Source organism: Botryllus schlosseri, chromosome 5 (genome assembly GCF_051294905.1).
Source record: "Botryllus schlosseri isolate E-star chromosome 5, Bs_hap1, whole genome shotgun sequence".
Lineage (NCBI taxonomy): Eukaryota > Metazoa > Chordata > Ascidiacea > Stolidobranchia > Styelidae > Botryllus > Botryllus schlosseri.
Genome location: NC_137240.1, coordinates 19,768,147 through 19,792,785, shown reverse-complemented (window position 1 = coordinate 19,792,785; position 24,639 = coordinate 19,768,147). Strand labels below are relative to the sequence as shown.

The following is a 24,639-nucleotide window of genomic DNA, read 5'->3' as shown; positions in this document are numbered from 1 at the left end:
TCATTTTAATTGTCAATAACCTACTGATACAAACGTATTGCTGTTTAAAGACATTTTGTTGGGGTTTGTGGAAGAAATAACAATATGAAGATATAGTAAAGTCAATCAGGGTGACTTCGTAATGTTTGCGAAACCTTTTCTATTTGACGTTGTCAGCCTCATCAAATTAGTGAACAGTCTTTCGAAATAAAAATATTCGAATTTTTTCCCTCATTTGTCCTAAAGAAGGGATTGAAACATCGCCACGAAATCCATTTTATCCTGTGATATACATAACCACTATTCTAGAATAACTTCAAGATGAGATGCTAGATAAAATGACTAGGCTGGACGTGATATGTTCCTTAAAAATACGTTTCTTCATTTTGGTGCAATAAATATTGTGATCACACCAAAAGTACCGTCGGAAGCGTTGCGCGTTAATATTGCATTAGCCTCCATCTATCTCTGTGGAAATGGATTTTCGGCACTCATCGTTCATGTCAAATCGAAGACGCGGATTTTCAAGACACGACCACGTACTTCAAGAAATACAGTTGCAAAATTAGCTTTGAAATAATAATAAAAGTCCCCCTATAATTTCTACATAAGTTGTATGATGTTATTTTCAACTAAAGTCATTTTGTTGCTGTTATCACAAGCCTACAGTTCATATTTGCACAAGACAGATGACGGTTGCACCATAATTGAGCTAAATTTGAACTAAAACTTGAGGGGGTCCGCGAGGGTCCGTGACGGTCAAAAGGGGTCCGCGAAGTCAAAAAGGTTGAGAACCACTGCTCTAGTTTAAAACATGACTTTTTTAACAATGACGTCACGAATCTTTCATTGTGACGTCACAGTGGATTTTCGTAGACAATTGAAAATATATAGGGCAAATATGGCTCCTTCGACGAAAAGGGTTTCCGACCACTGTCATAAACAGACCAAAAATATCTTTGACCGGAAATACATCGTTACGCAGCATTTTAACGGTCGGCGGTCATCATCACCGGAACACCCATTGTACCAATAACACTGGGCAACAATTTTGAACCAAAAATTTGTTGATTTCGATTTTGCACTTGATTTAGGCTAATTTTGGCGTGCTGATTCTAGAAATGCCACTGGTTTTCTTCTATCACGTCAAGTTTTTGCTCTACGACATATGCTCAAAATATGCAAATTTTCACGAATTTAGCCATATTACTTTTCCATACCATATAAAAATCCAAACTTTTACCATATAATAAATTATCTGGCCAAGGGTTCAACTGAATTATTAAGAATAAAGGTAGTGGTATCGATATGGGCCGATGCTTTCTCCCATTTTTGGTTTGAGGATGCAACCATCCGAGGATATTCCACACACATATTTGATGCAAACTGCAGGACATGGCAAGAAAAATGAACAATACATATACTATCTGCTATAGGTCCAATGCTCCATTCATCTTATCCAGTGTAACTTTAAACTGCTATATGCTCGATAATTTGGATCTAGATGAAGATCTTAGGGATAGCAGGCCTAATGATGTAAATTTTGAAATTGAAGATGATTCAGAATGTAGAGTCAGAATGTAGTCCATCAACACAAGTTATTGATCTGACATAGGCTTTGGGGCTTGGAATAGAAATTTTCGGAGCTTTTAACATCCCTGAGAAGTGAGAAAAGATTACTTGGCAAAGTAGAGAAGGTATCTCACTTTCGATCAGGAGAATCAGCCTTTTCTTCGTCGGCCTACTTACGGTAGCTTTTTGTATTGCCGTGATACTGGTATTGGCATGATACTGTCACCATGGATTACAGGAGGAGTTAGGAATCCCCATTTAGAACTAAAGTTAATTACAAATGACTGTAGGTAGCACAAAAAGGATCCTAAAGTGTGGCATTCTCCAAAATGGCAATGTCTTAGGTGCAGTAACAATTGCACACTCAGTTAGTCTTCGTGGATATTACAGAAACATTGAGAACAATACAGAAACATAGAATTGTTGCCATATCACGAGCACGATTGGATCGTATGTGTCAGCTTTGAAATATTGTGTTTTCTTTGTTTTTCAGACAATAAGGATGCACAGCACATGCAAAGCTGATACACATGTGCCACTGCCTTATGTTTATGTCGGACAGCAGACATTAAAAAAAAACTAATGTATCATAATAATTTCCCTGAAAACCTTGACATAGTCAGAGATGGCTAGAGATAAAATGCCCCCCCCCCCCCAACATCTGAAGATGATGGGGATATGATACCAGAGTAGGCTACTACATTTTTTTCGACAGTATTTACAAAATTATGACTCAATTATACAACGTTTAAAAAAAATCAATTTTGTTTTTTTTATAGGCATTTGTTTAAAACACTGTCCAAAACAGCCTTTAAATAAACTGTTTCAAAACACCATTTGTTTTAAATGCAACCCTATTTAAATGTCATAGCCGAATCCAAATTTATTGGATGACGCATCATGTCAGGAGATGATCTTGGGATGATATGTATTGACGCTGTGGAGTAGCTATATAGCCGACAAATTCGAGATGTTTCCACGCTGAAACAAATATTCTCTTATACTGGGAACTTATAGGTATAAAGAATTTTATATGAAACTATATATTATGGCTACGAGCCGGTCGATCCCAAATAACTATAGTGAATATTCACCGCATGTAGCAGATCAATCGAACGATATATTCTGTGAAAACCATCACAAACCTTATGATTTCTCAATAAAATGGATGTTTCAACCAAAACAACAACCAGTAAAACAACAATGAATAATCCGAAGAGAATATCTTTGGTTATTATCTTTGATTTTTTTGACGTTTTTGGTTCAGCCTCTTGTTTGATTGGTTGAAAGTCTAGTTGTTGCGGGTCGGCTGTCGTGGGATATCTCGTGCATACTGGCTCATATCGTTCAGTAGTAGCATTCGGTCTTGGTCGTGGTAACGGGGGTGGCTGATTCGATGGTTGGTTATCTGCAAAAATCGCAATACATTTACTTTAGACCAGTGGATATTGACCATTTTTTTGTGACCCCTTAACTAACCCCACTGGCCTCAACGCCCCTATAAATGGAAATATAAAGACTAAAAGCAAATATGGATGACATAGGATCCTAGTAATGTAGTGGGATATTGGCTATACTGCTACTTCACCTAACTCGTGTTACTTTGCAAAAACGACTTGACTTGACACGGACTTGGTGTTTTCGACATGTTGGTTGTATACTCGTGACTGAAAGTCAAATTATCGAGTCAATTTCAAGTCATTAAGTAATCGGCTACGACTGAATCGCTGTAGCTGTACAATTTAATACATGTTCTCAACACGTTGATGTGACTTGTGAGAGCGGCAAGTCATTCAACGATTAAACATCCTGATTATAATGAGCCTCCATTCTTATGTCAAAAATAAATGGACTGCAAAGGAAAGGATTAGAAAATACGTTAGTAGTTAGTATGATCGGTCGCGATTCGTAATGGGCTCTTATGGGTGCGGCGGCACGGTGCCGCGAAAACTCGTGGTGGCACGGTGACCCTTATCTCTTATGGGTGCGGTGGCACGGTGCCATTGTGTCTTATGGCGGGGGTGGCACGGTTACCTTTTCAGGTATAGACCGCGGTGGCACGGTGTCGTGAAAACTCGTGGTGGCATGGTTACCTTTTCGGGTATAGGCTGCGGCGGCACGGTGCCGTGAAAACTCGTGGCGGTATGGTTACCTTTTCAGGTATAGGTGCGGCGGCACGGTGACATTTCAGGTAGAGATGATTTGACTAACGTTGTGGGTATAGGCGCGGCGGCACGGTGATGTATGGTAGTGACGTGATTGGTACTTAGTTAATGTGTATACCTCAAATTATTATATATGACCAATTTGAAGTATTCCCAACGTTTGCGGCGAGTGCGACAATGATATATCGTTATTCTTATGGACGCGGCGACACGGTGACGTAGCTGATATAGACGCGACATGATAACGTTACAGGTATAGGGATCGCTCACACGGTGTTACATGAAGACGTCGTAGTTCAGTCGTGACAAATGACCGATCGTGTTCTAAGTCTTTCCTCGCTATTGATTCCTACGTAACCTGAATAGCACGCCGACTTTCAGATCGGATTATTCGCACCTTCCATATCGCTGTTTCGCACCTACAAAATAGTCTGTTGTTTACAGTCGCAGCATTAAGTCGCGATTTGCCACAGAGCCGGCGTAGACGGCGATTCGAATATCAACAATAACCACGCTCACAAACTAACATTTCAAAAAGGTGTGAAATAGTTTGCAAAACCCAGCGTTCGCTGACAAGATAACACCTCAGACATAGCGATCACGCGGTGAAATTTTCGTAAGCAGTTTGCCACAGAACTTGATTTCGCTCGTAAGATTTAATAAGTAACGAATAACAGAACCGCCAGCACCGGTAACTTGAATAGCGACAAATTGTTACTGCTCTAACCCTAATCATTTGTGAAGCGAACGCTTATTCAAAAAGGTGTGAAATAATTTTAAAATCCCGCGATCGCTCACAAGATAACACCTAAGACATAACCATCGCTCGCGACTTGCTGTTACATACATTCCAATCACTCACAAGGTGCTATTTTGGTAATTAGTTTGTCGCAGAACTGGATTTCACTGGTAAGATTTAATATGTAACGAATAACAGAACCGTCGCAGACGGTGATTCGGATACCGACAAATTCTCACTTATTTCTGATCCAACCCTAACCCTTTGCGAAGTTGGCGCTTATTCGAAAAGGTGTGAAATAATTGTAAAAATCCTACGTCGCTGACACGATAATGCATCAGACATAGCGATCTAGTTATAGTACGGTGTCGGATTCCATTCGCGAGATGTTCTATAGGTAAATTGAGATAATCCGAAACCGAATATTTTGACTTTGACGTAGTGTGAATTGAAATAGGATTGACAAACATGACTACCAACTTTCACCCAGTCACATTTCGAAATTATACGCATGTTGATTTGAAACAAATAATGAAACATTACAACTCTATTCACGATCCGGCTTTCCGTTTGTCAAAGCGACATTTTAACATCTTACCATACTCAAAAGAATTATTCACAACATTAAAAAGTGTTAAAAATCTAGTTTTGACTTACTTGATTATATCACTACAACTCACAAACTTGAATTAATTCATCCTGGTTGTATTCGTATGATCGGTCTTTGTTATTCGATTGTAAAGGTCGTTACTATTCTGAAGACAAAGTAAGCTATTTACTAATCGACACATAAATGACTTGACATAAACATATTATATTTTGAGTATACGAGATTTGAATGTCTGAACAATAACTGAGAAATAATTTATCACAATAAAATACGTATATTACAGCGTAAAAGATGTTTGAATGTCAGCAACTCTGTACGGTCATAGTTACTACCACTAATTTACCCGACCAACTCGTCATGATCATTCCTGAAATCAACACAAATATGACCACTGACTTGAGTTAACCACAAAACAGCATCAAGTTTTAAATCCACTCGTAGCTTACGGATTATTTAAATGCTGGTTATGTTTTGTTGTAATTGAGCTAACGAAATAGTATTACGTCTCGACATCTTACCATCTTACCATATTCAAAGAATCAACCACGAAAACATTGTCAAGTAAATCCGTTAACCGACCAACTCAAACAGTATCAATACGAAAAACAACCAAACATACACGAATCCATACAATCACTAAAACCTAAAATCCATAACAAACTCGGTTGTATTCATATCCCAACGCATCTTTTTTATTCAACTTGAAAAGTTGTCACTATTCTGTAAGATAGAGGAATTACTACGCGATATATTATTCTGCAAGACAAACTAATTATTACTCGGTATATTTTGTAAGACAAAGTAAATACTACTCGGTGTGCGGTTTGGGATTAACATAATATGTTTGAGTAAACGAGATTTGTCAGTCTAACCGTCGTAGTTGAGAATTCATTTCTTACAATCGAACGCCGGTGCTACATTGAAAGTTATCGTGTTGTAAAGATCCTTATTGACACATTGATTTGACATATGTAATAGTTGATCATGACTTGATTATTAAATTATTTGCGTTAATTAGATCTGCATTGTGGTAAATGTTATGACAGCAACAAACTTTTCAGAAACATTGTTATTAACATATTGATTTGTAAAACTATGCGTGTCTGAAATGTTTTTGATTTGAAATATATTCCGTGTTTGTACAAATCACTTTACGTATTACGGATATCAGAAAATATTTTTACAAATGTAGTTGTTTCCAGTAACCAACACTAAAGATGGCACAACAATTTCGTTACCCAAACATTGAACACCCGATGCAAAATGCTTTATTGGTCAAATTCGTGACGGCTAATTGAAACGACTACGTATAGAGTCAGTATATTACAATTTCATGTCGTTACTATTGAATCCAGCAATTGATACAATTTGTTGTCGGAGTTGTGACAGCGCATTGAAACATACACAACTTACAGAGTGTGAAAATATCACTTTGGGTATCGAGTACCGTTTGAAGCGTGCGATCAATACATAATTCCGTTTGCACTCTCTAACACGTTGTGAAGTCTACAGATTTACACTTCAAGACTTTGATCAATACATATGCAATTTGGAATATCTTTACTGGATGCATCCTATTCGACTAGACTTGAGTAATACACAAAACTCATAGCATTAACAAAATCGCAATAGGCGCTACACTGAAATCTACGAAATGTTTTTTCTATTGTTGTTAGTGATCATAAATTATCATTTGAATAAGTAATTGTAATCATAAAACCAAACTTGCGAAAGTCATTACCATAACAAAAGAATATTGTAGGTTGCTTGCTAAATGTATGCCGGAAATATTTGTAGAACGCTCACGACCAAAGAAATTGGAAATTTTCCCATTGTCATTCGTCAAAGTAAATATCGTCACAATAATCAGTCACTAAAATACCTTACTTGTATGTGATTGAATCGCCGACAATTAACTCGATAAATCAAACCCCTGAGAAATTTCACTCAGTCATTGGATAGGAAACAGCGGCACTTAACCGGTGTGAGTCGTTTTTTCTAAATACTAATCATATCTGTCCACCCAAGAACAATTTTCACTCACTTGGGTAACGAAACCAGTGTCCAATATCAATACAAGATATTTTCGTCACACAAAAATAATCAACTTCACTCGATATTCCCGTACTACGAAAATGTACAATGGTTTCATATTTTTTGTGTGACATGGAATTAATACCGATCGAAGTAACCGTATTGGAAATAACTTTTAAACAAACACACTCTACGTGGTTAACATTCTCGTCGATTCTATTGTGATTAATGTATACTTCATGTGATCTGGATTCATTTCGATATGGCTAAACATTCAACCTCGACGGATACGAATTGTCACACACTCAAGTAATATCATACCAAATAGTTATTTACAAGACACAGAAAATTTGTTTTGGTCGTTTCGATTTTATTACTGGAGATACTCATCACTTCACTTAATACAATCTAGATTTAAACTCCATCGAACCTTTGGTGTCTATCGTTTGCTGGATACGAATTATGTTGGTCTAAGAGTACACAATTTTCACTATCTTGTGTTATGAACTCAGTGTGTTAGCGATCATTCAATATTTTGTAGTATCAACTAGCTACCTCGTAGGATACGAATGATCATCCTCACAACTCTTACAAAAGTACGAAGGATATTTACATCACACAAAGTAATCGACTTTACTCGATATCCTCACACTACGAAACTGAATGATTGGTTTGACTCTACAAACTGTTCTGATGTCACAAGAACTTTTTCATACGAATGGTTACGTATCTAAATATTCAAATAATCCAACACACGACTATAGTACTTACAGAAATATCATAGTTCTTGTAACAAAGTTGTATAAGTATAATGTTTATCGTAAGTCCTACATAGCCATGATACCCGTCCGAGTTTGACTTTTAGAAAACATTATACCGACTTCGCGACATCTTTCAAAATTAAAACCACGGTGACTGCTTCAGAGACCTACCGATGATATTGCAGTAATACAGTTACTTCCACAAAAGAGTATGTATTCGACTTACTTACCACAAATCTAACGCACAAAACAATTTACTTTACTAGCGAGAAGCGCCGAGCCTCACATCCAAACAACTAGAAAGTTGAACTATATTAAAAAAACGTCGCTAACCTTTGTGCACCAGCTGTAAATCACACAAGCAACATGTTTCAAGATTCTGGTTATTGAAAAACGTTAAAGTGTTTCTCCTGCACCAAGTCGTTATGTTGACGAAAGCGTATATATTGTAATACCATGATCGATTTTCATTCGTCGGTCACAAACTGTCACTACTCTAAATAATTATTTTTCACTCAAACACAAAAGCATACTTGTCACCAATCGTTTTCATCAAGCACGAGTTCAAGAAGCTTACTTACTACGACATGAATTGTTATTTTTATGTTGTGTAAATAGGTAATAATTTATTTTAGTAACACTACATCAACATCATCGAGTTGTGCGAATAGATTTACATGTGGTTTTAATCGAAGTACACAGCACGAACTAACTGTAGACTCCTCTCTGTTGTACAGCTACTCGGTAATCGAAATGCATTAACATGTAAACAACGATCTTGTTTCGTCACACCAAAAATATGTTCACTGTCGCGATACTCCGCACAAGACGTGCATAGCCTTTTCACACTCGTAATAGTATACCGACGTCAAGCGATAACGTTTAACAAGACCAACGACACTGAACCCACGCCGTTTACCTATGTAAAATTACCACTTTCACTTGCCAGTCCATCGTTTACCTGACTAAACATATTATTTTCCTTTGGAGATCTGACGTTTACCCAGAGTAAGGAACCATTTTCACTTGTAAATATTTTTTCCTCGGCTAACAAACCTTTTTTTCACTTGGAAATATATTTTTTCTCTGGTTAACAAACCTTTTTTCACTTGGAAATATATTTTTTCTCTGGTTAACAAACCTTTTTCCCTGAGCAACACACCATTTTTACTTGGTGGTCGTCGTTTACCCGAGTAAAAATATCATTTTCTTTTGGAGATCCGGCGTTTACCCAGTGTAACAATACATTTTCACTTGGAAAAACACTTTTACCTAGAGTAACTAATCCTTTCTCCTGGGTAACAAACCCTTTTCGTCTGGAAAACTATCATTTGCCTGAGTACCAATACAGTTTTCACTTGGAAATCTATCTTTCACCTGGGTAACAATACCATTTTCGTTTTGAAAACTGACAACCACACCGGTCAATTTGATATTTTTGTATATTGTTACAACGGACAGTGACAAAAATACACCAACAACGACTCCGATACATTTGTGTAATCGCATATTCACTTGTTCTGGTGCATCCCGTCAAAACCCTCAGTTACCCACATGTAATGCGCTATACATCGATGTGAATGTTTTGGAAAATTGGACAATAGGCTTCGATAGTTCTGTGATGTCCGGGTTCGTGCTTTGGATTTTCCAGAGTCAAAATGTCTGAATAAAACACCTCCTTGACGACGGTTGGTATGTGGATAACGGTGTTCGGAAAACGGTTGGATTTATGTCACCCATCGCGATAACAACTCCAGGTCGAATTTTCCTCCCGCATGTTTACTATATTGTGTCTTTATTGGTCAATGTATGTCTCGACATTCAGTTTGAAATCGGAAACCCTGATAAAGTATGTAACCGGATCCGGATATCAACTCTGAATCGATAAACCAATGAACAATATTCAAAGTAAACATGTCACACCCTGTGTTTCCACGAAAAAATACCATCCAGACATACGTCGCGCTTGTTTGCCCACATCAGTATACGCGCTAATGGAGGTTTGTGACATTGCATGCAATGTGTTGGTATACAAACATCGATCCACAGACATTATCATAGCCGGTAGTTTTGATGTAGATCGAATGTCACCCGATAACAATACCAATAAGTCACATTGCAATGACTCTGAGTCTGCGCTATTACATCGATATTTCGACACCGTTCACTGATTTAGTCGATGGTTTTATCGCGTTGTAACATTACAAGATAGTCATGACCCTATCTCCAGACAGACCACCCAGATCGGTCAATATCCGTCGTGTTGTCGACACCGAAGTTTGACCAATGCGAACTATCGAAGTACGGTGCTCGAAATGATTGCGATCAGTCTTTCACTAAATCACGGGAATCGAAGCCTATTGTCCAATTTTCCAAAACATTCACATCGATGTATAGCGCATTACATGTGGGTAACTGAGGGTTTTGACGGGATGCACCAGAACAAGTGAATATGCGATTACACAAATGTATCGGAGTCGTTGTTGGTGTATTTTTGTCACTGTCCGTTGTAACAATATACAAAAATATCAAATTGACCGGTGTGGTTGTCAGTTTTCAAAACGAAAATGGTATTGTTACCCAGGTGAAAGATAGATTTCCAAGTGAAAACTGTATTGGTACTCAGGCAAATGATAGTTTTCCAGACGAAAAGGGTTTGTTACCCAGGAGAAAGGATTAGTTACTCTAGGTAAAAGTGTTTTTCCAAGTGAAAATGTATTGTTACACTGGGTAAACGCCGGATCTCCAAAAGAAAATGATATTTTTACTCGGGTAAACGACGACCACCAAGTAAAAATGGTGTGTTGCTCAGGGAAAAAGGTTTGTTAACCAGAGAAAAAATATATTTCCAAGTGAAAAAAGGTTTGTTAACCAGAGAAAAAATATATTTCCAAGTGAAAAAAAGGTTTGTTAGCCGAGGAAAAAATATTTACAAGTGAAAATGGTTCCTTACTCTGGGTAAACGTCAGATCTCCAAAGGAAAATAATATGTTTAGTCAGGTAAACGATGGACTGGCAAGTGAAAGTGGTAATTTTACATAGGTAAACGGCGTGGGTTCAGTGTCGTTGGTCTTGTTAAACGTTATCGCTTGACGTCGGTATACTATTACGAGTGTGAAAAGGCTATGCACGTCTTGTGCGGAGTATCGCGACAGTGAACATATTTTTGGTGTGACGAAACAAGATCGTTGTTTACATGTTAATGCATTTCGATTACCGAGTAGCTGTACAACAGAGAGGAGTCTACAGTTAGTTCGTGCTGTGTACTTCGATTAAAACCACATGTAAATCTATTCGCACAACTCGATGATGTTGATGTAGTGTTACTAAAATAAATTATTACCTATTTACACAACATAAAAATAACAATTCATGTCGTAGTAAGTAAGCTTCTTGAACTCGTGCTTGATGAAAACGATTGGTGACAAGTATGCTTTTGTGTTTGAGTGAAAAATAATTATTTAGAGTAGTGACAGTTTGTGACCGACGAATGAAAATCGATCATGGTATTACAATATATACGCTTTCGTCAACATAACGACTTGGTGCAGGAGAAACACTTTAACGTTTTTCAATAACCAGAATCTTGAAACATGTTGCTTTTGTGATTTACAGCTGGTGCACAAAGGTTAGCGACGTTTTTTAATATAGTTCAACTTTCTAGTTGTTTGGATGTGAGGCTCGGCGCTTCTCGCTAGTAAAGTAAATTGTTTTCTGCGTTAGATTTGTGGTAAGTAAGTCGAATACATACTCTTTTGTGGAAGTAACTGTATTACTGCAATATCATCGGTAGGTCTCTGAAGCAGTCACCGTGGTTTTAATTTTGAAAGATGTCGCGAAGTCGGTATAATGTTTTCTAAAAGTCAAACTCGGACGGGTATCATGGCTATGTAGGACTTACGATAAACATTATACTTATACAACTTTGTTACAAGAACTATGATATTTCTGTAAGTACTATAGTCGTGTGTTGGATTATTTGAATATTTAGATACGTAACCATTCGTATGAAAAAGTTCTTGTGACATCAGAACAGTTTGTAGAGTCAAACCAATCATTCAGTTTCGTAGTGTGAGGATATCGAGTAAAGTCGATTACTTTGTGTGATGTAAATATCCTTCGTACTTTTGTAAGAGTTGTGAGGATGATCATTCGTATCCTACGAGGTAGCTAGTTGATACTACAAAATATTGAATGATCGCTAACACACTGAGTTCATAACCCAAGATAGTGAAAATTGTGTACTCTTAGACTAACATAATTCGTATCCAGCAAACGATAGACACCAAAGGTTCGATGGAGTTTAAATCTAGATTGTATTAAGTGAAGTGATGAGTATCTCCAGTAATAAAATCGAAACGACCAAAACAAATTTTCTGTGTCTTGTAAATAACTATTTGGTATGATATTACTTGAGTGTGTGACAATTCGTATCCGTCGAGGTTGAATGTTTAGCCATATCGAAATGAATCCAGATCACATGAAGTATACATTAATCACAATAGAATCGACGAGAATGTTAACCACGTAGAGTGTGTTTGTTTAAAAGTTATTTCCAATACGGTTACTTCGATCGGTATTAATTCCATGTCACACAAAAAATATGAAACCATTGTACATTTTCGTAGTACGGGAATATCGAGTGAAGTTGATTATTTTTGTGTGACGAAAATATCTTGTATTGATATTGGACACTGGTTTCGTTACCCAAGTGAGTGAAAATTGTTCTTGGGTGGACAGATATGATTAGTATTTAGAAAAAACGACTCACACCGGTTAAGTGCCGCTGTTTCCTATCCAATGACTGAGTGAAATTTCTCAGGGGTTTGATTTATCGAGTTAATTGTCGGCGATTCAATCACATACAAGTAAGGTATTTTAGTGACTGATTATTGTGACGATATTTACTTTGACGAATGACAATGGGAAAATTTCCAATTTCTTTGGTCGTGAGCGTTCTACAAATATTTCCGGCATACATTTAGCAAGCAACCTACAATATTCTTTTGTTATGGTAATGACTTTCGCAAGTTTGGTTTTATGATTACAATTACTTATTCAAATGATAATTTATGATCACTAACAACAATAGAAAAAACATTTCGTAGATTTCAGTGTAGCGCCTATTGCGATTTTGTTAATGCTATGAGTTTTGTGTATTACTCAAGTCTAGTCGAATAGGATGCATCCAGTAAAGATATTCCAAATTGCATATGTATTGATCAAAGTCTTGAAGTGTAAATCTGTAGACTTCACAACGTGTTAGAGAGTGCGAACGGAATTATGTATTGATCGCACGCTTCAAACGGTACTCGATACCCAAAGTGATATTTTCACACTCTGTAAGTTGTGTATGTTTCAATGCGCTGTCACAACTCCGACAACAAATTGTATCAATTGCTGGATTCAATAGTAACGACGTGAAATTGTAATATACTGACTCTATACGTAGTCGTTTCAATTAGCCGTCACGAATTTGACCAATAAAGCATTTTGCATCGGGTGTTCAATGTTTGGGTAACGAAATTGTTGTGCCATCTTTAGTGTTGGTTACTGGAAACAACTACATTTGTAAAAATATTTTCTGATATCCGTAATACGTAAAGTGATTTGTACAAACACGGAATATATTTCAAATCAAAAACATTTCAGACACGCATAGTTTTACAAATCAATATGTTAATAACAATGTTTCTGAAAAGTTTGTTGCTGTCATAACATTTACCACAATGCAGATCTAATTAACGCAAATAATTTAATAATCAAGTCATGATCAACTATTACATATGTCAAATCAATGTGTCAATAAGGATCTTTACAACACGATAACTTTCAATGTAGCACCGGCGTTCGATTGTAAGAAATGAATTCTCAACTACGACGGTTAGACTGACAAATCTCGTTTACTCAAACATATTATGTTAATCCCAAACCGCACACCGAGTAGTATTTACTTTGTCTTACAAAATATACCGAGTAATAATTAGTTTGTCTTGCAGAATAATATATCGCGTAGTAATTCCTCTATCTTACAGAATAGTGACAACTTTTCAAGTTGAATAAAAAAGATGCGTTGGGATATGAATACAACCGAGTTTGTTATGGATTTTAGGTTTTAGTGATTGTATGGATTCGTGTATGTTTGGTTGTTTTTCGTATTGATACTGTTTGAGTTGGTCGGTTAACGGATTTACTTGACAATGTTTTCGTGGTTGATTCTTTGAATATGGTAAGATGGTAAGATGTCGAGACGTAATACTATTTCGTTAGCTCAATTACAACAAAACATAACCAGCATTTAAATAATCCGTAAGCTACGAGTGGATTTAAAACTTGATGCTGTTTTGTGGTTAACTCAAGTCAGTGGTCATATTTGTGTTGATTTCAGGAATGATCATGACGAGTTGGTCGGGTAAATTAGTGGTAGTAACTATGACCGTACAGAGTTGCTGACATTCAAACATCTTTTACGCTGTAATATACGTATTTTATTGTGATAAATTATTTCTCAGTTATTGTTCAGACATTCAAATCTCGTATACTCAAAATATAATATGTTTATGTCAAGTCATTTATGTGTCGATTAGTAAATAGCTTACTTTGTCTTCAGAATAGTAACGACCTTTACAATCGAATAACAAAGACCGATCATACGAATACAACCAGGATGAATTAATTCAAGTTTGTGAGTTGTAGTGATATAATCAAGTAAGTCAAAACTAGATTTTTAACACTTTTTAATGTTGTGAATAATTCTTTTGAGTATGGTAAGATGTTAAAATGTCGCTTTGACAAACGGAAAGCCGGATCGTGAATAGAGTTGTAATGTTTCATTATTTGTTTCAAATCAACATGCGTATAATTTCGAAATGTGACTGGGTGAAAGTTGGTAGTCATGTTTGTCAATCCTATTTCAATTCACACTACGTCAAAGTCAAAATATTCGGTTTCGGATTATCTCAATTTACCTATAGAACATCTCGCGAATGGAATCCGACACCGTACTATAACTAGATCGCTATGTCTGATGCATTATCGTGTCAGCGACGTAGGATTTTTACAATTATTTCACACCTTTTCGAATAAGCGCCAACTTCGCAAAGGGTTAGGGTTGGATCAGAAATAAGTGAGAATTTGTCGGTATCCGAATCACCGTCTGCGACGGTTCTGTTATTCGTTACATATTAAATCTTACCAGTGAAATCCAGTTCTGCGACAAACTAATTACCAAAATAGCACCTTGTGAGTGATTGGAATGTATGTAACAGCAAGTCGCGAGCGATGGTTATGTCTTAGGTGTTATCTTGTGAGCGATCGCGGGATTTTAAAATTATTTCACACCTTTTTGAATAAGCGTTCGCTTCACAAATGATTAGGGTTAGAGCAGTAACAATTTGTCGCTATTCAAGTTACCGGTGCTGGCGGTTCTGTTATTCGTTACTTATTAAATCTTACGAGCGAAATCAAGTTCTGTAGCAAACTGCTTACGAAAATTTCACCGCGTGATCGCTATGTCTGAGGTGTTATCTTGTCAGCGAACGCTGGGTTTTGCAAACTATTTCACACCTTTTTGAAATGTTAGTTTGTGAGCGTGGTTATTGTTGATATTCGAATCGCCGTCTACGCCGGCTCTGTGGCAAATCGCGACTTAATGCTGCGACTGTAAACAACAGACTATTTTGTAGGTGCGAAACAGCGATATGGAAGGTGCGAATAATCCGATCTGAAAGTCGGCGTGCTATTCAGGTTACGTAGGAATCAATAGCGAGGAAAGACTTAGAACACGATCGGTCATTTGTCACGACTGAACTACGACGTCTTCATGTAACACCGTGTGAGCGATCCCTATACCTGTAACGTTATCATGTCGCGTCTATATCAGCTACGTCACCGTGTCGCCGCGTCCATAAGAATAACGATATATCATTGTCGCACTCGCCGCAAACGTTGGGAATACTTCAAATTGGTCATATATAATAATTTGAGGTATACACATTAACTAAGTACCAATCACGTCACTATTTACCATACATCACCGTGCCGCCGCGCCTATACCCACAACGTTAGTCAAATCATCTCTACCTGAAATGTCACCGTGCCGCCGCACCTATACCTGAAAAGGTAACCATACCGCCACGAGTTTTCACGGCACCGTGCCGCCGCAGCCTATACCCGAAAAGGTAACCATGCCACCACGAGTTTTCACGACACCGTGCCACCGCGGCCTATACCTGAAAAGGTAACCGTGCCACCCCCGCCATAAGACACAATGGCACCGTGCCACCGCACCCATAAGAGATAAGGGTCACCGTGCCACCACGAGTTTTCGCGGCACCGTGCCGCCGCACCCATAAGAGCCCATTACGAATCGCGACCGATCATACTAACTACTTACGTTGTATACTAGTAGTAATCTATCTATGGCAGTAGTTCTCAATTTGTTTGGGGCACGACCAAAATCTGACTTTCATTAACATCTCTCAACCCAAGCCTCACACATCGAAAGAAAAGCATTTCTCATATTGCTTTGTTGCGTTTTACGGGTACATATGATATAGAGAAGGTGCAAAAAAACAATAGTACGCTACGCAGTTATATGACACGGGATTCGGTGCAAACAATTTAATGATTCAGTGAGATTGATATTCACTGAAATTTTTCCTTTGCACGAATCTTTTGAATCCTACGCTATGCGTAGCCTGCATCAATGTCTTCCAGCTAATTTCAATTCGATAACTACTCGCAGGAAATTTCCTAGCTCGTAGGTATCATTGAAATTGGCTGTATTATACCCAGGGCCGTGGAGTCGGTAAATTTTACCACCGACTCCAACTCCGACTCCGACTCCACACATTTTGAATGGATCGACTCCGACTCCTGAGTCCTTGAACTTATCGATTCCGACTCCGGCTCCGACTCCGACTCCGACTCCGACTCCGACTCCGACTCCGACTCCGACTCCGACTCCGACTCCGACTCCGACTCCGACTCCGACTCCGACTCCAACCCCGACCCCAACAGTATTACCAAGTTACTTCGAAAATTATATGCCACAGGGACGGTTAAAATGACTATCATATAACCATTAAACATATGCTAACATATGATTAACGGTGGCATGCGAAATTGTTTCATCGTGGCACAGCTCGAGTTATTCACTATGTATGAAAGATTGCCTTTTTCTAAATTTCCTTACTTTTTTCATATTTTATCAGTTTTTATAACATGGACTCTCTAATTACCCAATATGTATGAATCATTCAAACACGACATCTATCCCATCTTGTACAAATAAAATGTATATAAAACAATTGAAGTGTAGCTCTTGTGCATGAGTCAGCAACTAATACAGATATGCATCTTACTAATTTTCTCATTACACACTCAGCATACACATAGACATTGGTCATAAACTAAATTTAGAAAGTAGTGTAGAAAGTGTGTAGTCTACATGCACTTACTCAAGTATTCAAAAACTAGGACTTGCAGTCTTTCTTAACCCTTTTAATGGGGGGGGGTCACTGGTGACCCAAGTTCAAGTTCATCCCGCAATTTCTCCAGAGATATATGTCGTAGCGGACTGCTTTTGGTTTCTATGAAAAGCCTGCTATCTTCTGATTAATATGATACCTAATTTGAAGGTACAGGGCATGAAAATTTTCGAATACCGACGATCTTACATGAAGAGTTCGGCTGAAAATACCCATACCTAAAATTTCCAGATATTTTCCGAGTGGAAAATATAGTCAGAAATTCTGCCAGAACATAGGAAGTCGACTTGTACGGTATTCTGTGTGATTTATCACCGTTTGGAACATCAAACCTTGTTCTGGGGCGTTTTCTGCGGGGGTTTGGTAATTGTGGTCACGCTTCGGTGATTTTCAAGAACATAGCCAAGTTCAAGACGGAAAATGAGTCATAAACTGGTTTACTATGCCTGCAAATAGTGGGATATGACAAGAGAAAGTATACCACGTTGTTTTATGCCATTAACCGGGTGGTAGGGGTCCGATTCGGTATTGATCTTGAACTTGACCATTATGACCACTCACTGACCACGCCCATATGTAAATTTTTCATGTAATATTGATTTTTCGATGTCTGGCGAGCCGCGCGGTTTACGGTCATGGTTGACGGCTTGTTTGAAACCAGGCAACGGTGGCTACGCACTGAGGCATCATTTTTGACTCTCTGACGCCATCCTGGGGGCCAGAGGGGAGAAATGAGAGAGAGAAAGAGATTTTTCAGAGAAAAAGTTTGTATATTTAGTCGTATAAAGAACCCTAGACATGGCATGGGGTGTCGATCGAGGGTGGAAACGGTAGACGGCTATACTCCGGCCACTTTTAAACTGGAATAACTCAGATTAAGGTCTTGGTGAGGTCACGGTATGAATTTGAAAAGTGATGGTCAGTTCTGCAAAATCGGACCCCCCATTAAAAGGGTTAATCATTTTTCGACCCAAGAAGCTAAGCTACACTACAAATATTTCTAATTTTGTCAAGTGGGAAGGAACGTTTGGGTATATTTACATCAATTTTATAACCAGACGATATATTGCATTAATTTGTGACTGCGTCGCGACGATGCATATTGCTTTTTCTTCCTTTATGCAACGCAACTGAATTGTAATTTCAAATAATGTTAAATTATATCTATATCAGGGGTGGCCAACCATTTCGGCCAAAGACCACATGAGATTTGCGAACCATTGGAATCTTGATAACTTTTTTTAGTTGTCCGATAGGAACGAACCGAATTCGGTAACATTAAAAACAAGACTTATATGACTACGCTCTAAAATTGATACCAATTATGTTAGGAAAACTCCGCGTGTAACTGTACAGTGTGCAGTCATGGAATTCAAAGGTATTGAATGAATTCGATTAATAAGTATATTGCTTCCATATATTGGGGGTCACCTCTGTATAGCAATGGGCTCATTTGGCAAGGACAGGATTATTTGGCGTTTAAGACATAGCAATATCGACGGTTTCGGTGAACATGCCTCTGTCATTTAGTGCAAATGCTTCATCGCCGACGATCTCGCTTCGAACCCACAAGCGAAGTCGCATGTTGGACGACACGTTATCTCCTAATTGCGAGTATAGTTGGACTCTATTCTATAAATTACGCGTATTTATCATTTCCAGGATGGGTTCCAATACTAAATGTAAGAAATGTGACAATAAATCATGCTAAGTGGTGAGAAAAACTTCAGGTCAAATAAATCTCATATGCTATATTATGGTCATATACGAAGATCTGCGATGAATGTGGCTGGCCCCTGCTTACGCCAATGCGTCGAAACTGATGCTTTAGTCATCATCAAATTTCACTGTCAGGCTAATCAAATTTTGATTGGCCTTGCAATTTACCTTATTTTATATCTAATTTCGAGAATTACCACGCAAGCCACACAAAACCTTCTCGGGGTCCACATTCGGCCTGCGGGCTACGGTTTGGCCGCCCCTGATCTGTATCGTTACTATTAAAATAGATTGATGATACATAAAGAGCCTATTACAGTTATTATTAGTAATTTAAAGATACCTTTGTAAGCAATTGTTTTCATGATAAAGAAGTTGGAGTCGGAGTCGAAGTCAGGGTCATTTTCACAAACTACTACTGTGACTCAAGTCAATATTTTTTCCACGACTCCGACTCCCAGCCACTACAGTTTCCACAACTCCGACTCCATCAAACGAAAATTAGTCAAACTCCGAATCCGACTCCTCCGACTCCCACTCCACATCCCTGATTATACCACACCTATCAGTGAACAACAATCAGCATCCTTATCATACGAAATTGAATTATTTTCACGCATGCCGAGCGGCGCACCCCACAGTAGTTTGACGACTAGACTAGTGAGTTCAGCCTGGATCTGGTGACTGTAAAATTGCTTTTATATGTTCAAAGGTGGACCAACGATTCGAAGAAGTTTAACGCGTTTGCGCATACATCTTTTCGCAAACCTGCTTCGCTCGCCAATGAAATGCATACTTCCGCGCAATCAATACAAACTACGTCAACTTTCTATAAAAGAAATATGCATATCAAAAGTATGATTTACAACAGGAGTGGGCTAACGTTTTAGCTCGCGCGCGGCATTCAACATCTGAATCCATTTGCGGGCCACACTATTTAAAATTGAGATTATAAGTCAAAATGCAATGTTAGTATTTGATTATATAGTGAGGACATGGATAAAAAACATATATATGCTTATTGATAACAAACCAAACATTGCTTTGATGACATCGTACACGCGTCCAACAATCGATTTGTCAAAACCCTAGAAATGAAAGTCGGTTGTACCGATTCGTAGAACAGGATTGAAGTGTGAGCAGCGATCTCTTTCATAGATTTACTAATTCTACTTTTGGTTCAGTTCCAGGACACGCAATGCTGGCAGCATCATAACCATGTTCGCTTCAAACACGCTTCTCGTGTAGATAAAATATGAATACCCTAATTCTTCGCATACAGAGAACGAATCCACCTAAGACACGAGGGAATCGTTTTTATAAGCACATCACTGAAATTTTTTAAAACTGGAGTGGCCAATCTGAAATCACACTCGTGATCCGAATTATGTCAATCTCGTTTAGGATTTTTGATGGATAGCAGTTGAACGCTTTCAAACTGCATGGGCCTTGAGATCGGGCTGTTGCGCCAGAAATTACCCCCCCCTATCGCCATATCTCGTTACAAAACGCAACCAGGATAGTTTGATGGCATGGAAGGCTACGAGTGTGGATGAGAGATTTTTAAACGTTAAATTCAGACCAAATACAGATCAATAATTAGGAATTGAATGCAAATCGTGCCGGGCGCGAAAAATTTTTTCAGTCGACCTCAACTTCGCGCCTCCCAGTTTGAGAAACACTGCCTTAGAATTATCAAGGTGAAATATACCAAGAAAAAGTTTAATCAAGTCCCTGCAATAATTCGATTTTTAGTACGCATTTCATCAATATTTTTAATTCAAGTTTCTTTAGACTCTCGCGGCCGCACAGAATGCGGGCCGTAGTTTGCCCACTCCTGATTTACAAACAGCAATCAGCAACTCTCGGTTGTTTTACATCTTCTTAAACTCGGCCAAATAACCCTTGTCGGTAATAATCGTTAATACTGTTTTCTTTTAATTCTGAAATTGGATTTAGGCCAGTGCAGTACTTCCCAACCGGTGAGTCGCAAAGATATTTCAGGTGAGTCAAGAAGAACTTCTAAATGCTACAGTTGACTACATAATTTGCAAAATATACCAAACACCTTATCGTCTCAGGATTACACGGGCAAATACCGTTCTTCTCCTCTAAATTAAATTGTTTTGCTACCATAAGGGCCGTAAGCCAGCACGTTCCCGAGCTGATAATAATTCGTGAGCCAGATTTTGGCGACAGGCATTTTGATTGGAGCGCGAAATTGCACAGTGTGTATTCGGAAAATGCAATCGAATGCAAACAATTGTCTCGACGCAAGCTATACTCGGAACATGTTTGTGTTCGTTGTGAAAGACGAATTACTGACGGCTTAAATACGCGCTTTCTCGTATGTAATCATCAATTACGTGAATTTTTGTCTGCCTGATACACTCGTGTTCTCGAATTATCGCGCAATTTCACTTTGGTGTGGTCATCTATTGTTAAACTCGTTACTTACACGCGACTCATTGCACGTCAAATTTCGTCCTCGTTAACTTGGTCATATCTCATGATGGGTCGCACAATGAAACTTGCCATAAACGTGGGTCGCTGAAAAACTGGAAAGGGCTGGGGAGCACCGGGCTTGTGGTTCGAAACCATTTGGAGCGCACCGAACCCCATATTCAAATTGCATGTATGAAATAGCCCAATGCATGCATCAAACCCTTCGCAACCGGAAAAATAAAATGTATTTCTTTCGGTGATTATAAAGCTGCCTAACTATCAAAGAAATCAATAAAATTGCTGTTAAAATTTTCTATCTGCCATAGTAATTCCGAGAATGTAAATTTTTAAGCAGTGCGTCCACTGGAAACGGTCCGAGATGACGTATCGCATCGCCCGTGCGTGTTTGTTCAAAGTACCATTGAACATTATCGTAAATAATTACTGTGGAAAAAGTTGGTTATGTCAATACTTACCGGCTGTGATGGAATCATTGTATATGGACTCCGCGGGCCTATATTCGTGACAACCGTTTGTATAACACTTCAAGTCTTCCTCCATGGAATTTTTAAGCGATAAGATTCGTCCTAACTGCGCAAATGAAGATAACCATAGTCTTAAGAGTAATCGCGGTCACATATTCCACAAACACTGCCAAATCTATTTGGATTTGGTGGAATCGACAATTTCCTAATTTACAACATAATAAAACGAAATATTAGAGCAAGTGTTTTCCATATATGCCTAACTAATAGTAGCTGGACTACAGGATTGAGACGACGTCTCTCCCACAATTTCTCTCCGTTTAATCTACTGAGAAACGTTCCTGTACAGTATCACGACTCATTAGAACTCAACTCAGGACTCAGGAGAAGTTCATAAAATTACTAATTTCCCAAGTATACGTGAGTCCTGATTTTGACGACACTCATAACAGCTTTTTATAAATATCGATAGCCATAGTTATGCTATTGTGAGGTGAGGTTCAAATTAATCTGCCTCGCCGATTGTTGGCTAACGATCTGACAATCGCAGTACAATGAAATACTTATCGACTTCGCCAACCGATGATGCATTATGAATTGCGAAGTTGCAACGGTCCACATGAAATATTGTAGTGCAGCGCAAATACTCTTTCCCTTGCGGAATATTATGTAACGTAGCCTCAATCAGTAACGACCGTACGGATAAATGTAATTTTTCATACCTGCCATTAATTGTGAACATGCAGTAACTGCAAGGGGTCGGAATTCCGGGATCAAATTTTGAAATCCCGGCATCGGGAATTTCCTGACATTACAACCCCTTAATCCCAGGATCCTTCAGGATTAGAAAAGCAGTACACCTCCAAGAAAGTCAAATCACGTCCATCCATCATATTGCGGAGAGCATCAAGAGTTTCATCATTAGAAAAAGCTGCTAATTTCACTACCAATTCCACCGATCAAAATTTACCAAATGCTGCACTGCAATGGCTATCGCAAACCAATAATCCAGATTGGTTGGAGCCTGTAAAATAAAATGTCCCCGATTGATTGCCAGAGGGTTTTATGATCAGCGCCGGCAATGATTGTTTTCTGTTGTGCTGTGTTGGTTTGCAGTCAGTTCCGTTGGCTGCACTATGCAGATATGTAAAATGACAATTGCTAATGCTGCTATCGAGTGTCCATAATGCAGCAAAACAAGCCTGTAAGTTATTTTCTTGCTGCAGGATGTAGGCTATTGCACATATGCATCATTATTATTAGAATTACCAGTAACCTGGGTTGGAATATATTCTTATGTTTTGGCAATGAATTTTGCGAGGGGATAATGTCTGCAGTGTTTTAGACTATGTGCCCACCTTGTTAATTTCACAAAACCCCGTGGTAACTAATTAGTTAGCCGCGTCAACTAAAATATTAGGAGGGTGTTCGCCTCAAATTGTCTAAAACTGGAATAATTGAATATTTGCTTGCCTCTAATAGTCTTTAGAGAAGTGATGCCTTCTCTCGCGGTTGAGTAGAAGTTTTGAATCAGTCGAAAAATAGAGATACCTGTCATAATATTTATGACTTCCTACCAAACTAATCTTTTGAGGTATACGAATCATCGCACTTTGCTGAGTTATTACAGATATCCGTGTCAGTGTAGGATTGACTAATTCATTAGTTTACCATGGAGTTGATATTGTGATCACAGCAGAGGTGGTCAAAGTAGTCAAGAAAGCTACTCAAGTAGAAGTAGAAGTACCGACGAAAAAATCTACCCAAGTACAAGTAGAAGTACTTCTTCCATAAGCAACCTAAAACTACTTGAAGTAGAAGTAGAATTGACCGACTTTAAAAGTACTCAAGTAAGTAAGTAGTTGTGAAAACGATCCTAATTTGTTCACGTGGATTGTATAAAGGTGCAAATTGACCTATGCGAAAGGTGACGAGCTTGATTCACATTGATGCATACCAGCAGGTATCCAATTTTCGATAGCATAAGCATTCGTCCACATCATGGGATGTAAATGATAGGATTGATATGGAAACGCGATACTTATCCTGTTTTCTCGAACAGCACGTTTTAGAAAATAGCATAGTATAGCGCCATCCCCCGTATTATAAGGTCCGTAGTTTAGCCGAAGAGCAATACGGAGAAGTCGTATAGGATATGGTGTAAACACTTGGCGCGATTAGTAAACGTTAATGGAAAATATGGTGGACCGTAAAAATGCCATATTGTGTAGCTTTATTTCCGGAAATTAAAGGTATTACTACACTTGCTTTTATACTTCAACATGATATGTTATCCATATAAAAGAACTGATTATAGTTGTAACTCAAAGTATATGATACTGGGAATTGAAAATGAAGCATGAAGACTAGTTCTAAAAGTGGAACACGTTTTTCATGCCTTTAGTCCATAAAGTTACAAAGGTGATATGCTGAAACAGCTCTAAAACTAACAAAAATGTCAGAGTCTACTTTTCCAGGTTAGGAAGCGCCATCGACATGCTCGATTACGATATGACAAGTAAATGCTAGATTGCGAAACATCAGTTTCAAACGTTATGATGAGCCATATATACTGCGATGAATTATTTCATATGGGCGAAGGGTGACAATGTGGTGTGAACTCAGTGATATCTAGATAT

The 24,639-nt window shown here is 38.3% G+C and overlaps 1 protein-coding gene and 1 long non-coding RNA gene across 2 annotated transcripts in view; one reads left to right on the top strand and one right to left on the bottom strand.

Moving 5' to 3' along the window:
• LOC145439333 (intelectin-1-like) overlaps positions 1-22,127 on the bottom strand; it is a 33,471-nt gene extending 11,344 nt beyond the window's left edge. The window contains exons 1-2 of the mRNA XM_080316837.1: positions 21,992-22,127; positions 2,697-2,959 (exon numbers count right to left, since the gene is read on the bottom strand). Of these exons, the coding sequence (XP_080172963.1) occupies positions 2,697-2,959; positions 21,992-22,076 (348 nt within the window). The 5' untranslated portion in view covers positions 22,077-22,127. The remainder of the gene's footprint in view (positions 1-2,696; positions 2,960-21,991) is intronic.
• Positions 1-24,639, top strand: part of LOC145439340 (uncharacterized) — a 92,896-nt gene that overhangs the window by 57,984 nt on the left and 10,273 nt on the right. The window lies entirely within an intron of this gene.